Source organism: Triturus cristatus, chromosome 8 (genome assembly GCF_964204655.1).
Source record: "Triturus cristatus chromosome 8, aTriCri1.1, whole genome shotgun sequence".
Lineage (NCBI taxonomy): Eukaryota > Metazoa > Chordata > Amphibia > Caudata > Salamandridae > Triturus > Triturus cristatus.
Genome location: NC_140591.1, coordinates 1,646,229,140 through 1,646,245,960, shown reverse-complemented (window position 1 = coordinate 1,646,245,960; position 16,821 = coordinate 1,646,229,140). Strand labels below are relative to the sequence as shown.

Genomic DNA, 16,821 nt, shown 5'->3' with positions numbered 1-16,821 from the left:
CGAGCGAGTTACAAACACCTCCGGCTTCCGCCTCAGAGGCTATCAGGTGAATGGAGGTCGGTGCGCTAGAAGAGCGTTTATAGGCTGGGTCGGTGGGCGTGGCCTCGCAGGGGGCGTGGCTTCGCCTTTGGCGTGCTCTCGGTAATGGCGATTCCCCGAGGCTGATGAGCTGGATTAGCGCGTGTCAGCAGCGCTTCCAGTAGGTAAGGCAGAGCGTTTGTATGCTTAAGAAGAGCAGTGAATACAAGTTATTTAAGTGACACTTTTAAAAACGAGCGAGTTACAAACACCTCCGGCTTCCGCCTCAGAGGCTATCAGTTGACGCCCGTTTCCAGGAGCAGTGGGTGTACACCCCATGGAAGCGCAGCGAGGTACTATCATTGAAAACTCAGTTGCCTGATCCCAGGAAGAATCCTACGGCCTACTATAAGGAGCTCACAGAAGCCGCTTCGTCGGCGGTGATGACCCTGGCCGATATCGAGCTATTCTTTGCGCTATTGGTGCCGGTGGATATATGGCGTCAGGTGCATGATCAGGACCATGTCACGGAGTTTGGGGGAACATGGGACCAGTTGAGGGATTGGGATAGGGACCGAAAACCAGGCGATAAGCCCAGAGCTGAAATATTAGTCTTGCCAGAAAAAATTATCACTTACATGCATTCACTGATTCCTCCCAGAAAGGTAGACTGGGATAAACTGACAGCATGCAAACAGAAGAAGGATGAGAGTGTATCAGATTTCTTTACCAGATTCGAAGGGGTTTTTATTGATTTTAGCGGACAAGATCTGTCCAAGGAGGGTGGCATACGCTTATTTGTCAATAGGTTCTTGACTAACCTACTACCGGAAGTATCAGCCCGACTGCAAGCCGCGGAGAGTACCTGGACTACATCTTCCCCTTCGACTATTTTGAGTATGGCTCAATACTACGAGCACCGTGAAAACGGGAATAAGGAGAAAACGGAAAGAAAGTCGAAAGAATTAAAGACACGAGTATTGTTACAGCAAGTTGAGAGAGGCCGGGGGAGGGGTCGGGGAACCCAAAACTTCGCACAAAGAGGGGCGGGTCCCGTCCAGAGTGTAGGGCGGACAGATTTAGGGCCGAATCAATGTGCATTCTGTAAACAGGAAGGACATTGGCGAGCCCAGTGTCCGTTGTTGTACGCGAAAGACAACGTTCCGAGAGGACAAGGACGAGGATGTGCTGGTGGTCATCGGGGTGGACATACCAGGCAGGACGGTTTCGGGCAAGGTGAGAATGGTCAGAATTGTTTTGATCATGGCCAAGGAAAGCAATATTTTAATGAAGGGTGTGTGAGTGATGACTCGGCAGGCTATTCTCATACATAGGATAGCCAAGGACAAAGTGAGGGACATGTGCCAATTCCCATAGATCAGAATGGACCTTATGTCCATGCACATTTGATGGATACGTCGGGTAGGTTTTTAGTTGACACAGGGGCTATGAACAGTTCGGTTTCACATGCCCTTGTCCCTGGGGCTGCTTTGTCTGGCCAGAATAATGTGTCTGTAGGTTTCTCTGGAACTCCGGTGGTAAGCCCCATCTCCCAACCCCTTTCTCTCGCCCTGGGACCGATCTCGATTGATTCACCCTTCATTTTAACCTCCCAGTGTGGCGAGAATCTCTTGGGCATGGACATATTGAAGAGGTTCTATGCCCGTATTTATTGCTCTCCGGATGGTGTTTATTTGACTCTCAGGAAGCCCTCTTCTCTTTCAGTGCAATGCTTTTCTAAGACGGACGTCTTACCCCCTGAGCTCAAGGAGATTCCAAAAAGCCTATGGGCCACTGGAGATACTGACGTGGGGTTGCTAAAAAGTCCCCCTTGTTTCAATAACCCTAAAGCAGAACGTCCGGTTACCAAAAATCCAGCAGTATAAAATTGCACCGGCAGGCGAACGAGCTTTGTTGTCCATCATTCATGAGACTGCCTCCAATACGTGTAATAGCCCTATTCTTCCGATTCTTAAACGAGCCCCGATGGACACTGATCCGGATTATACTGCAACGTATCGTTTCGTGATTGACCTGCGGGAAATAAACAAGATAGTGGTGCCGCAATACCCAGTAGTGCCCGATATCACTACTATATTAACAATGATTCCTCCTACAGCTCGATTCTTTTCTGTCATTGATTTGAAAAATGCCTTTTTCAGTATTCCCATTTATCCTGATGGTAGATATCTTTTCGGATTCTCATTAGGAGGCCGCAGTTTCAGATTCTGTCGCGCTCCACAGGGCTATACAGAAAGCCCTAGTATTTATAGTCAGGCCCTGAAATCATTATTGGATACGCTAAATTTACCACCAGGCAATGTACTGTTACAGTATGTGGATGATCTCCTAGTGGCTTCTGATACTGAACATGGTTGCCGAGAGGCGACGGTTGCATTGCACTTGGCAAAACATGGTAATAAAGTATCATTGTCTAAATTTCAATATTGTCGACCGGAGGTGACCTACCTAGGTCATCTCCTGTCGAAGGAGGGAAGACGTCTGACTCCTGATCGTATCACAACTATATCTAACATGCCTGTTCCTCGCACGCAACGTGATGTCCGCGCTTTGCTTGGTATAACTTCTTACTGTCGCCAATGGATCCCTAACTATTCCCTCCTGACTAAACCTTTCTTGCATTTAACGACTAAGAATGTGCATGAGCCTTTACCGTGGTCTGTGGAATGTCAGAATGCTTTTGTTGCTTTGAAAGCTGCTCTCTGCTCTGCTCCTGTGCTTGGCACCCCGGACTACCAGAAGCCTTTTGTGCTCTACGTGCATGAGGTGGACGGTTGTTCGCTTTCAGTGTTAACACAAGGATTTGGTGGTAAGCAAAGACCTTGTGCGTACTTTTCGGAGGTATTGGATAATGTCGCCAGGGCACTTCCCAGTTGTCTAAGAGCCACGGCTGCGGTTGCGGTGGTGATTCGACAATCGGAAGGGCTCGTCCTGAATACGGACCTGACAGTGATGGTGCCCCATGCTGTGGACGTATTATTGAACAGGACACAGACCCAGCACTCAACTAGTGCGCGTCTCACAGGGTACGAACTGACCCTGTTTGCACCCCACATCACTATTAAACGGTGTGTCACCCTGAACCCAGCCACGCTACTGCCTCTCCCTCTGGAAGACCACAGTCAAGACAACCATGATTGCATCTTCCGGGCGGAGGAAGAAACGAAGGGGCGGATAGATTTGACAGACACTCCCTTATCTGATCCCCAAGGAGAATTGTATGTTGATGGCTCATGTTTCAGGTTACCCAGCGGTGTTACAGCCGCTGCTTATGCAATCACCACACTGCAGACAATAGTCGAGACAGCCAAGGTACCTTATCCCTCGGCCCAAGCGGCCGAGCTAGTTGCACTACTAAGGGCCTGTGATTTGAGTGAAGGGCTGAGAGTAAATGTTTACACCGACAGCCAGTATGCTTTCGGCGTAGCGCATAGCTTCGGGAGACTATGGGCAGAAAGAGGGTTCCTTACATCCCATGGTCAGAAAATAAAGAATGGCCAGTTGGTCTTGAGATTGTTGGCCGCCCTAACTTTGCCCCAAGCCATAGCTATTGTTAAATGTAGTGCCCATAGGACTGTGGTTGATGACATTGGCAAGGGAAATTCCTTTGCAGATAGAACTGCTAAAGAAACTGCCCAATCTAACACCACCTCTATGTTTGTAACCAGTCTATATAGAGGGATGGTGGAGACAGAGGTGTTCAATGACACCATAGACAGCGTGAAAGAATTGCAACTAGAAGCGACCCCTGAAGAACTAAAACACTGGCAGGAACAGATAGGGAGATTGGATGAGAATGGATGTTGGACTGACTTGTCAGAAAAATGTAGGTGGCTGCTGCCGAATGCGTTTGTGAATGCTGTCGTGTCCATGTAGCTGAATTTGAACGCCTCCACCTGACAGATAACATCTTTGGCGATAACATTGTATTGTGGAAACGCTACATTGACGACATCCTTATCCTGTGGAAAGGAGACAGCGAGACTTGTGACAGATTCTTCTCATGGGTTAACTCTCTGGATCCATATTTGAGGTTCACTCGGTCTACATCATCTACAGAGATTCACTTTCTAGACCTTACTATAACCCTACAGGATGGCGCTCTGTCAACCAAGACATTCAAAAAACCAACAGACCGTAACAGTTTATTACTGTATGGAAGTCACCACCCAAAAGCCTTAAGTGACAATCAACCCTTCGGACAGTTCCTACGCCTCCGTAGGAACTGCGAAAAGACCAACGATTACAAAAAAGAAGCGGCCATCCTTAGTCACAGCTTACGAGCACGGGACTATCCTACATCCATCATAAAAAGATCAAACAAAAGAGCACTTAATAACAACCCAGAATCTCTCCTAGAACCAAAAATAAACAAAACTGATGAATCCCTGACGTGTGTGACAACCTTCACACCGGAATCCAACACAGTACAGAAGATCATAAAAAAGAACTGGAAGATCCTGACTACAGGGAAACTGTCTTTACTCCTACCCAGATTTGCGAATAAACGCACAAGTAATTTACGCGACATGCTGGTACACACCCGTCCAAAAGCGGTAAAAATCACGAAACAAAAGACCTTGTGGGATATGGATCCAGTACGAGGACATTATCCATGTGGGCAATGTGGAGTATGTGCTCTCACGAAGACGACCAAAGTGCTTAATCTAGAAACAGGCAAAGTCTGGACTCAGAAGAACCACACGAACTGTAACTCCAGCAACTGCGTGTACTTGATCACTTGCCCGTGCGAATTAAGATACATTGGCATGACAACACGTCCAGTCAAAACCAGGATTATGGAACACCGTAGTAACATACGGTGTGGAAAATCGACGACGAAAATGAGCACACACTATCTCACTCATCCACATGGACCTAATGAATTACATTGGACTGTGATTGAAAGCAACCCCTCATGGTCCAACAGTAAACTCTTTGAAACTGAGCAAAGATGGATTTTTCGCTTATCCACCCAAGAAAGGGGTCTCAATGATGATATCCCGTGGGCCGAACTAACTTAAGAATATTCTACATTTCACTACAATACATATACACTACACGTGGATTCTATCAGTATTATTCTTCTGAATACTGAGACATGGACGATGCACTGTTTAGGTACCCTCTGTGGTACACCCCAGGGAACCTCATACATTCTAATAACACTCCCTGTTGGTCTCTCCTTTTTAGGAGAGCCCCCACTCTTAGAATACTCATTTCCAACGAGAAATGTATTATTCATACACTACACGTGGATTCTATCTGTATTATTCTTCTGAATACTGAGACATGGACGATGCACTGTTTAGGTACCCTCTGTGGTACACCCAAGGGAACCTCATACATTCTAATAACACTCCCTGTTGTTCTCTCCTATTTAGGAGAGCCCCCATACTTAGAATATTCATTTCCAACGAGAAATGCATTATTCATATATACATTATCTCCTTTCTTTAGTGGGCTCATAGTGTGCACATTCTCGCACTATATTCACCACTTCCCGTCAATTGCCTGTTTTAATACACTTTTATTCATGCATTACCAATTTTTTGATGTCCCACTGCAACTTTATTACATTAGCTGTGGGCATTCTTTATTAGCTTTCCCTTTTCCGATCTCTCGTATTGGTTTCCCCGTCCTAAGTCAGGCACAACACTCGAGACAAGATGGCGACCTCACGAGTTGTCTCGCGAGACTACGCTACGTCGCCTTCGCACAGATACTGGAAGTCTCCCCAGTACCAGTAATATGCAGGTGAGGAGAAGACTCGCATATTTCGGCCAGCCCGCTGCTACTTTCGGGTAAGTCCACACGGCATGTTCTCCGTACGGACAATTGCCTGGCTCGGTTTGATATTGTCGTCGCATTTAGGTATATTGACACCGCCAAACTCCCTGGCTCTCTGGATAGAAATCTCTGTCTATCCTTAGCGGTCCTTTCCGTTACGCAATCACGGACGGGAGTAGTCTCTCACACGGGGTGCACATGTGTATAGTTGGACTCCAGGATAATTTAGTTTACTTGTTAGACCTGTACCGCTGTATTATCCCTAATATGAACCCTCTGCCTATCCTTAGCGTTTTATTTCCGTTACGCTGCTACGGATGGGTCTGGTCTCACATACAGGCTGGTTCCCATGGGGTGCTCATGTTAATCGTGGGACTCCAGGATAACATAGTTCACTCGATATACTTGCACCGACGCATTAATCCTTATTATGAACCGATGTTTGCTTAGGTATTACTCCGGACCCGGACACTTCGGGATACACTACCTTGATTACGTTTTCAGCCGGGTACACTCTCTACGTCCGACTTCACTTTGGGACATGCCTCTCATGAACTATGTCGTAAGGTTAGAGTTGTCATTTCACCTGACACCTTGGTATTTTGATCGGTCTGAGCATACACACCTCACGCTCCTAGTGTCTTTAGAACGGGCAGGTTCACACACCAGGTTCCTTATGTATAGCATGACTGTTCTCTGGCGATGTCCTTGTTCTCTTCTGTTTTATTCTTAGTGGGACCGTTCCAGTGGTCCGGTTGCTTCTCCTTCATCTATGAAGCTTTGACCCTTCCCTTTGGAGGTAAGAACCAGTATATTTGTACTCTCCTGTTGCATCTCAGGCCACTCGAGCTTATTGCTGCTTGTAAATCTCGTTATTTGTGGTTCTTTTTGTATTAGCTTGTGCTGTCTCTTTTAATTTAGTCTCTCTAACGTATCTGTGTTTGAGAGCAGGAACTCATTGTCCTTTGGAGGGGTACCTTTGCCCCCTCTGATAATACGTTTGGATAATACTTCTTTGATCTAGCTGTTAATGGGTGGTCTTTTGTGTGTCCTCTCCATTTTGTCTCCATCTCTTTAGGCGGAGACTTCATATCTGGACCCTAGTTAGGGTTTAGTATTGCTTGTGGTTGACCCAGTGTACCCTTTGATAAGAAGTGAGGTATATCTACTACTTGGTGGTCCCACGGTCCTGAAGAAGTGTCGCTCGATCTTGAGCACTTACGATATAGGCTACCCTGATACCTAGAATCATAAGAGTAGCCTCCCTGGTTTTACCTAGTCCCAGCCCTACATAACCTAATTAAAACCATTTAGGGGCCAGGGTCTATTTTAGTTTTTTTGAATCCCTACATATTATAGGAGTCACTGTCCTCTACAATTTCACACATGGTCTTCACATAACGGCGTTCTCAGATCAGAAGATCTCCGCTAAAGATGCCACCAGGCCCGTTGGACGTTGCAGCGCCGGTCCGACGAGGAGCGCCCAATGATGAAGCATGACACCCTAACAGGTGTGTGAGGGCAACAAGATCTGAAATTTAAATTTCCCTCCCAGAACAGATTTAACAGCTGACTAATAGCGATTCCTACTAACTCGCCCATTAAGAGGAACTGTTTTTTCCTGTTTTTTCCTATGCTGTCGTGTCCATGGCACATGGTCCTGCGCATGTGGGGATTCAAGGTATTTGCGCAATGTTGGATCCCGTGTGGTATAATACCAACATCCATAAGACTGCAAGACATCTAGTCCAGAATTGCATGATCTGCTTACAGCATAATCCAGGGGGTAGTATTCCTGTCCTGACGGGTAGCTTTGCACCTCCCACCCTACCTTTCGAAGTGTTACAGATGGACTTCATACAGTTTGAACGGGTTAATAACCTCAAATATGTTCTGGTAGTGGTCTGCACGTTCAGTAAATGGGTGGAAGCGTACCCCACCAAGGAGAATACTGCTCTAGCCACCGCGAAAGCCTTAGTAAAGGAATTCTTTCCCCGTTATGGGTTACCACGGGTGATCTGGAGTGACAATGGGACACGTTTCAATGCTGACTTTGTTGAGCACGTTTGTAAATGCCTGTCTATACGACAAAAGTTCCACGCTGCCCGTCACCCCCAGTCAGCAGGGCTAGTGGAAAAATATAATGGGATTCTAAAACTGAAAATAGCGAAGCTGCAGGATACGACCGGGTTAAATGGCCGGACCTGCTACCCCTGGCCTTACTGTCTGTAAGAACCACATCCCACTCTCGTAGTGGGGTATCACCGTATGAGGTGATATTTGGTAGGCCTGCTAATGTATGGGGTGTGCCGAGACCAAGATCCTTTAGAGATATTGAGTACCCTATGTTGGCTGATTATCTCTATGCATTGACTAAATATATTCGTTCCATTCACCAACAGATCTCAGCAGTACTGCAGCCCCTGCCGGAGGGTCCTGGACACAGCCTGCAGCCAGGACAGTGGGTCCTGATTCGGAACTATCAGAGGAAGTCGAGCCTAGAGCCACGCTGGACCAAACCTTTCCAGGTCCTTCTGACTACGAGAACGGCTGTAAAGGTCGAGGGGAGGTGGCACTGGATTCATGTATCGCATCTGAAAAGGGTCCCTCTTCCCCTGCCGGGAGACCTGCGAGACCCGAATGAGCCACTAGAACACGAAGGGGATCAGCTTGTCGAAGAGTCACTTTCCTCTGAAGCCCAAGGAGAGGCGAACGGGCGAGAGGAGGGTGCCATAAGTTCGAGAACGACTGCAGCGGGTGGCCTGACGCCCGGTGGCGCTGCATTGGACCCCGAGAGTTGCGCGCCCAGTTGTCTGCCTGATCCCACAGTGCCTGTGCTCTTTATCGACCCCCGGATCTCGGGTTGTGAGCGATACAACCTGCGGCCCCGAAAAGGTGAGCAGAGACACCAGGTTCAGCCTAGAGAACGAGAAACGAAGGCTCGAGTAAATCCTGGTAAGTAAAGGAACACTGGACTGAACTAGTTGAGAGCATGGAACTTTGGGTGAAGCTCTGTTCAGAAAGAAGCTAGAGACATTGATTAGTCGGTAGGGGCCCAGGTGGAGTTTACTTCAACAAGAGTTGTGTCAAGTGCAACTCCAACGCGAGAAGTTTTTTGTTTTTTACTTTTTGGTCATTTTTGACTGTTCTGAACAAAAAGAGTCTGCCTGTGAGGCTCTAATACAGACACAGGAAAGAAGCACCCTCTGGCAGGTTGGACTGCTCGTAGATTCGTTTTCCCCTGAGATTAGCTGTTGGACTTTTAGTGAGAATGTACCCTATTGCTCATTTTGTCCCTGAAGAGGAACGACCCATAGTACCCCGTCCTTTGTATCCGTATTTCCCAATGGTTTCCACTTGGAGCTTGCGTGCCAAGATTGTTTTTATTGCCATCATTATTGTGTCATTTATACTATGTTTGGGAGGGTTTATCTACTTAGAATTGCGTCACCCTGTGCACACCATAATAGCTTACACCCCTGTTCCTGAAGAACATCATTTTCAGACCTTTGCCCCACATAAAGAAATGCATCGTCAGACATATGTGAATAATGCTTTTATTGAAATGTTACACCAGACGCACAGTTCCACGAATGCCACGAATTGCTGGGTATGTGGCCTCCTCCCCTCAGTAATGCACAAACATGACCTATTCATTTCAATGCCGTTGTCATATTTAGGCAGTAGTGAAGCTTGGTTCAAATTGCTCTCAATGATATATGAGCAATATACAGTTGATGAACACCGGTTTTCAGAAAAAGATTATGACCTGATTTTAGCATATATAGAAAGGCATCAGGGCTTTACCCCAAATGCAGAAGGTACAGACGGAACTTTGGATCCGACCGCCTGTATGAATGTATACATGGAACACGAAAATGACACTTGGCTGAGAGATGAGGTGTTAGACTTTGTCTCCTTCAATTTCACTGAATATTTTAAATATTTCCAAGAGCGTAATGTGTCAGAAGATAAGATCATCCCAGTCCCTGTATTGAATGCTTCGTCCTCCTTTTGTGTACAGGGCCTGGGTCATTTGTTTGTTGGTGTCAGTAAATGTAATTATACTTATAGGTTGCAAACAGTCAGCAGCCCACCTATACTTACCCCTCCGAATGTGTATTTTGTGTGCGGAGAAAATGCTTACACGTGGCTCCCCAGAGGATGGTCAGGTAGATGTTATTTGTCTTTTCTGTATCCTCCCGTGTATATAGCCCCTTCTGACTACCATAGGTCCCACTCGCTGAACCGATGGAGCCTAGGAATAGGGGCCACCGATGGGGATGCTACGGATCAGACTGACACCCCTGCCCAACATTTTGTTGACATCATGAAAGGAGTCCTGCCTATATGGGGACCCATTTTGACCAGTAAAGAGATTAGTAGATTGTCTAGAGTGGTAGAAGGTGTGGTAAATATCACCGCTGGAATACTGACCAACATAACTGTTGAGCTTCAGGCGACCAGGCTTGTGACCCTCCAAAACCGTCTTGTTTTAGATGTTATCCTAGCCGATCGCGGAGGAGCATGCAGAGTGATCGGCAGCTCCTGCTGCGTGTATACACCTGACTCCGCCCCCTCGGTCCACTTGGCCATTCAGAAACTGCATCGATTGGCATCCGAGATTCATACAGAAACCGGTACCTGGTCTATCTCGGGATGGTTTTGGGACCTTCTTGCTACGTGGGGCTGGAAATTATTCATGGTCCTCTTGGGGCTGGTGTGTGTCTTCTTTTCTGCTCCTACTGTGCCACCCGAATTCGCTTGGCCTTACCTGAACCTAAGGCGAACTCGGCTAGACTAAACACTCAACTGATGCAGAAGGAAGTACATGACATGATGCAGATAGATGAGGGTATCTTTGAAGAATGATTTGGTTGTTAGCTACATTATGCTAAAAAGGGACGTTCTGTGGGGTTCAAGTTAGCATATGAGGTTAGCATAATGTATCTAGGTCAGTATTCTTGCTCCATAATCCTTCTATATGCTTTCCTAGATGGCCCATTCCTCTGATCGAGTGTTTGCACGATAGAAAGGGCCGAAAACCATACTGCGGCCATCTTGGAAGACGAGCAGTCATGTTACCAACCACGTGGTTCCCTTTGCCTACCATCTACATGATTTAGCTTGTGCCAGCTCAAAGACAGGTCGGATTGTATTTACAGCTTAGGCCCAAGGTTACATCTGCTATGGGGAGTATCAAGCGAATTCCTCTGTGCCTGGGACGAAAAGGGAGTCACCCTGCTGACCTTCTCCGTAAAGATAGCAACCCCTTTGTGTGCAGCTGCAACTAAATATGGTATGAGCTCATTCAGGAGCTCCTGGGCTAACTGGTGATTTTCCACTTGTAAGGCTTTGCAATGTCGAATCTGTTATGTATATAAGTGTGATTCTGTCAAGGGGCCAGCAGTCTTCCTCGGCGCACCTGATGGGTGAGGATCGACGAGGCTCCTCTATGTAGAGTTCTGATGTGGCCAATAAACGCTTGAACCTTCTACGTTGCCAACTGCTTGTTATTTGAGTAGCATTGCGGGCCACTGGTAAGTGTGGCCCTTGGGATTACTATTAGATTACTTCAGGGTCGAAGCAAAGCCTTTTTGCCCTTTTTTTATGAATCCTCCGTCTTTTTTCCCTTTTTTCCTTCTTCTTCTTACTGACGATATTAGATTTGTTCTTAGTATCGTTTTCTTTGAGAGAGGGACTACCAACATTTAGACCCTCCACTGATGTACACGTAGGTGGATTTACGCCTGTTTTTAGAAAAATAAGAAAAACTTTACAGGATATGCATAGAATACCCTTTTTTCTTGTGCGACTGGTGTAGATACTCCCTCTGAAACGAAACTCTCAGGATCAAAAAGTTCTTGGAGAATGGAGTGTAGATTATCAAATATATCTTCGCTTTCATTCAATTTCATTTTGTTTTTCCTCCTAAATAAAGACTTACCAGCCTGTACACCAAAATCCCGCCCTTTAGCAAGATGAGGGGAGGATATGTGAAAAGGATGTGGCTGGTTAAGATTTGCCTCTATAATTAAAGGTGGAGAAGGCCTTTTCATACTATTAGGCATACAAGGGGGAAGAAGATCAGTTTTACCCAGCGACCATCTTTGCTCAGACACTAATAACTTGGTCAGGGCCAACAGGGAATCTAAAATGGAGTCGGAATAATTTACTGATTTCTCCATTAGTGCTAATATAGAAGACAGCACTCTTTCCAAACAGAGTAATGAGTCCGACATCAACATTTTTGACTCTGAATTATGAATTAAGGGATGGAAATGCAGGGATAAATCAGGTGTAATCGAGCCCCGTGTATCTAAAATGCTTGTTCTACTAGGTGTACTGCTGGAGAGATGCATTTGTCCCGGATGACCCTGAGAAGGAAAGCAGGTATTGAAGGACAAGGAATTAACTGGGTTAAGGTGTAAGGACGACTCTAAATTAAGTGCACAAAGCAACTTTGAGGGCGGTTTTAAACTAGTATTGAAATCAGGAAGATCAGGGAGCTTAACATCTTCCACTATAGGAACTCTAACTTTTGGGACTAATTGAGATACCCCTTCAGTATGAGAGACTTCATTTGCCAGAGAATGGGTAGTTACATTTGCCAGATAAGAGTCAGTTTCCCTAAAATCCAAATATTGGTTGTCTCTGGACCGATATCCACCAATTTTGGGTAAAGGATTGATGAATACTTCTGGAGGTGGGTTTCCAGGAAATACTTTAGCCTCACCAAGTGCTTCCGGAGTAGACTCCCCCATTCGTACTAAATTTAAACTTATATACTTGTTTAGGGGAAAAGGAAGTAATAGGATTAAAACGTTTTAAAATATTTATTTGTAATTAATTGTTTCTTAAAGGGTTAGCTTTAGTTTTTGTACACGCTCTTGTATATAGTACTCTACCAGAGCACAGTTTCTTTGCAGTCATTACTGAACCTCACAGCCACGGACCCTTGGCCAGGATACAGGTACAACCAGAAAAATGTAGCTCCTATTTGCAAATGAGCCTCTGCAACACCGGACAAGGACTAAGAACACTACTAAGGTAATGATACTGGCAACCCAAATAATCCTGGTAGTCCTGGCAGTCATGAACAGACACAAGCTGGCCAAACGAGGCACCCAGGGATCCCCAAGGCTGTATTTCTAGGCGTCTCCAAGTGACCCCTGAGGCTCACCACCACAAGCAGTGCCCTACCAGCCCCATCCGATCCTGTGACACCTCCTAGGCTCCGGGGCTCCAACCAGTCTTTCTTAACCACAGTCGGCAATCAGGAAAACGACTCCTGCTGACTGCAGCACACAAGGAGGCACAGGATGGCACAGAGAGGCACAGGGAGGCACAGGAAGGCTACTCGCGGCTCCTGTTGCACAAAAGAGCCACTCATGGCTCCCATCGCACAGGAGAACGACTCGTGGCTCTCCGCTGTGTTTAACGATGATCCTGCTGCGATGAAAGGCATCTTGCAGCACTTTGTAGGTGCACAGGAAATACTTGCGGCTCCAGCAAGAGACCACAGCCCGCGGGAGAGATCACTAGACTTGCTTCCGCCGCACAGGAGGACAGTCCATGGTTTTTCTTTCACCCACTATAGCGTATATCATTAGGCAATGGATCAGCTCACTATAGCTTCGCAATTAAATGGTAAATACCAACAACAGTACCAGAATGCAGCAACAAGGGACTCTGTGAAAAAGTTCAGCTTTGCAACAACGTAGCTTCTTCACAGAACTCTAGGTCTCAGCTATCCATAATCTCATATAGCGATGAGGGGCACACGCGGCTCGCAACAGGACCAGACAGAATGCAGCAACAAGGGACTCTGTGAGAGTTCAGCTTTGCAACAACGTGCCTTCTTCACAGAAATCTAAGTCTCAGCTGTCCATAGTCTAATGCAGCGATGAGGGGCACACGCGGCTCGCAACAGGACCAGACAGAATGCAGCAACAAGGGACTCTGTGAGAGTTCAGCTTTGCAACAACGTAGCTTCTTCACAGAAATCTAAGTCTCAGCTGTCCATAGTCTCATGCAGCGATGAGGGGCACACGTGGCTCGCATGATAGAATCAAGCGGGTGCCACTGCCGCCGCTGGAGGACGGCCCGCGGCTCACCGCTACACTAGGCCGCACCCGGCCCCTCTCGCGGTACCTGCAATAAGGGGCACACGCGGCTTCTGCAATTTCAGCTCCGGGTGTATTTGCCGGTGTTTGCAGGCGGAGGCACACGCTCTCTCAGCTCCCCCTACCGCGGCTCTCCTCCGCTGCCGCTGCCCCGCAGTCTACTTCTGCTCGCGTCTGCTCCGCTCGCATCGTCGTGACTCAATTCCAAGTCCTGACCAGTGTTTATCTGCAGGGCTCACTCTCTTTCACTGTAAGGGTGACCTGTCCCCTCGGCGCAATTGTAAAATCCAAAATAAGCAGACGGCAGGTGATCTTTAACCCCTTCAGAGCTGCGCGGATTCCCCCGCGGTGCTGAAGGGTTCGAGCGCGGGCGGGGCCATGACGGAACGGTTCCGTCATGAGCACAGCTCAACCGATGCTCATGACGGAATCGTTCCGTCATGAGCATGGAAGGGGTTAAATTAAGGTCATTTCCAGGGAAAACGGGCTGCTGGTGATTAGCGGGAAGCGCAGCCTCTCTCTCCCAACCAAGCTTACAACTGTCCCAACTGCTTTTGGGGTCGAGTTTACACTATATAAAACTCTGATAAATAAATAAATAAAATAAAAATTCTAAATAACCTCAGGGAATGAAATGACCCCTACTATGGCATGCATGCATTCTACTTATACAATCTACAACAATAGTTTTATCAAGTTTCACTGGAAAAAGTAACACTGGTTTAACACATATTACTAAAAGTAAATTAAATAACTGACTCTGTCTCAGTGAGCATACCACTGAAAATCTTTACAGTTGTTATGTTTCAAAGTTTTCCACTCTATAAAAAATACTTAAATTAAATCTGTGAAAAATGTAAACATTACTATCTGAGCAGCTAACTGTGAGTTTCCTCATATGCACAACGCCAACCTTCACATTAAGAATTGCTTTGCTGTTGTTCCTAAACTTCCAAACTTCCCTGTAATGTAATGTCACTGGCCCAACAAACATAAGACCCTTTGGGAACTCCCACAGACCACCAAAGCACATTGATAATACTGTCCTCCATAGATAGGGTGTTAATGACTCTATATAGCATCATCGCTTTGAAATAACAATACTTTTTCAACAGGCTTAAAACACTATTGCTGATGCCCCAGAGGGTGTGAAGGAATTGCAGAAAGTGAACTAGAAAGAACTATAGCACGTGACATAAACATAAAGTGGTTCCTTACTGTCCACATCAGCAGGTATGTGCCCGAAGAGTATGAGGTAAGGCTCATATAGCACATTGCGGAAGATCCAGTAAAACCGCTGCTCATTGTGCACAAGGATCGCTTGCTTAGAGACCCCAAATGACACCACCCACACAGCCAGCAGGAACACGAAGAAGCCGACGTCCTTAATCTGAAATGAGAAATGAAATAATGTAACCCCTTTGGCAAAAATGTACTACGTTTTGTACACTGAGTCAAATTTACAAAGTGTAATGTGGTGATGGCATCCTCAATTACGGAAATAAAATATACAAGCCTTGCACCATTTATATCATACAAAACAGAAAACTAAAATAATGTGTGAAGAAACAAAATATGAAAATAGAGTGCAAAATCGTACAGGAATGCGGCTGATTTTAATTTTATGTCAAGACCAGAGGCTCATACTGTGCTGTCTTTCTTGCCATTGAACTCAATAGCAGCCAGATTTTATGAGCAGTCATTCATGAAAGCTGAAAAGCAATACAATAACTGCAATAGCCACCATGCGTAGGTGCTGGACTACCAACTATCACAATCACAGGTGCCTCATTAGCCCTTTATACATATTCATTGGCCATCCTGCTCATCCTTTTCAGGCCGGAAGACCAGGTTTGATCAGTATATGGAGTGTAATCCCACCTGCTGCGTGCTTAGTTCGTGGAGCCCATACGTCAGTTCCGTAGAAGGCTGAGGATCATCAGGCAAGTACAGTTTCCCTATGCTTTCAAGGCTCATCTCTTGTTAGGCAGAACTCTTTTTCTTCTGCTGCTCTCCCCTGCACTGCAAGCCCAGTTTGTGTCTTCGGTGCCCCTGCTCATCTTGATACCTAATCTCCCTGTGCGGTGCCCTAACCCCACCACCCCCTCCATCACTGTTTTTTCTTGTTTGTGCTTTTACAACATGCCTGCAACTGTCACACATTGCCCTGCTGCCAGCAGCAGAGAGCGGAATCACATAGCTATATGCATGGGCGCCGTGTTTTATGTTTCAGCACGCCGCCACGTTTTCTGTTAACAAAGTCAATAGCTGCAACAACCTTGATGTGGAATGGAAATGGAAATTAACATGGGGAAAACGTGTTTCGGGGACCCCCTTTGTTCTCGGCCCCCGCTTGCTGAATCACCCCCAAACTTTCAAGACACGAGCTGATCATTGGTGTGACACATTTTGCAACAATTTGTCAAACTGTGCCAAAGATATTGGCATAAGTAACCCAAAATTAAAAAGGGGTTATTCTCCTCACTCGTGAGTGCTGTCTCTTCTTTTGAAGTTATATATATATATATATATCACTGAGCAAAAACGTCCATTTGACAGTGGGAGCTCCTTAATCAGCTGGTGCCCGCGTCGAGACCAGGACAGGGTCTCGTACGAAATCTTACTCAAAGATGAAGTACACGGGACACCTCTTGATGATTTTAAAGTTGTTTATTCAGTTCGTGACTGTCTCCTACGCGTTTCGAACCGTAGTTCCTGATCACGGTAGAGTGTTATTCTAGTCCTTTTTCAATTTCCTCTTAAATACTCTATGATTCTTTCTAGTGCATTATGGGTTGGGTAGTTTTTACTAACATATTTTTTGCATTTTTACATTTTTCACAAAACTTTATTGTTTGTTGCGCTA

General features: G+C 46.2%; 1 protein-coding gene and 1 long non-coding RNA gene across 4 annotated transcripts in view; one reads left to right on the top strand and one right to left on the bottom strand.

Moving 5' to 3' along the window:
* Positions 1 to 16,821, bottom strand: part of LOC146808484 (transient receptor potential cation channel subfamily M member 2-like) — a 790,090-nt gene that overhangs the window by 181,083 nt on the left and 592,186 nt on the right. For both annotated transcript variants that reach the window (XR_014968000.1, XM_085623576.1), the window contains exon 8: positions 15,174 to 15,345. Coding sequence is in view for 1 of the 2 variants with exons in the window: in XM_085623576.1 (XP_085479702.1) it covers positions 15,174 to 15,345 (172 nt within the window). In the remaining variant the exon portion in view is untranslated. The remainder of the gene's footprint in view (positions 1 to 15,173; positions 15,346 to 16,821) is intronic.
* LOC146808485 (uncharacterized) lies at positions 5,766 to 11,324 on the top strand. 2 transcript variants are annotated; one of them, XR_014968002.1, is made up of 4 exons: positions 5,766 to 5,843; positions 6,563 to 6,628; positions 6,908 to 7,340; positions 8,232 to 11,324. It is a non-coding gene; the product is annotated as an uncharacterized LOC146808485 (long non-coding RNA). The 2 variants fall into 2 exon arrangements; XR_014968001.1 differs by lacking the exon at positions 6,908 to 7,340.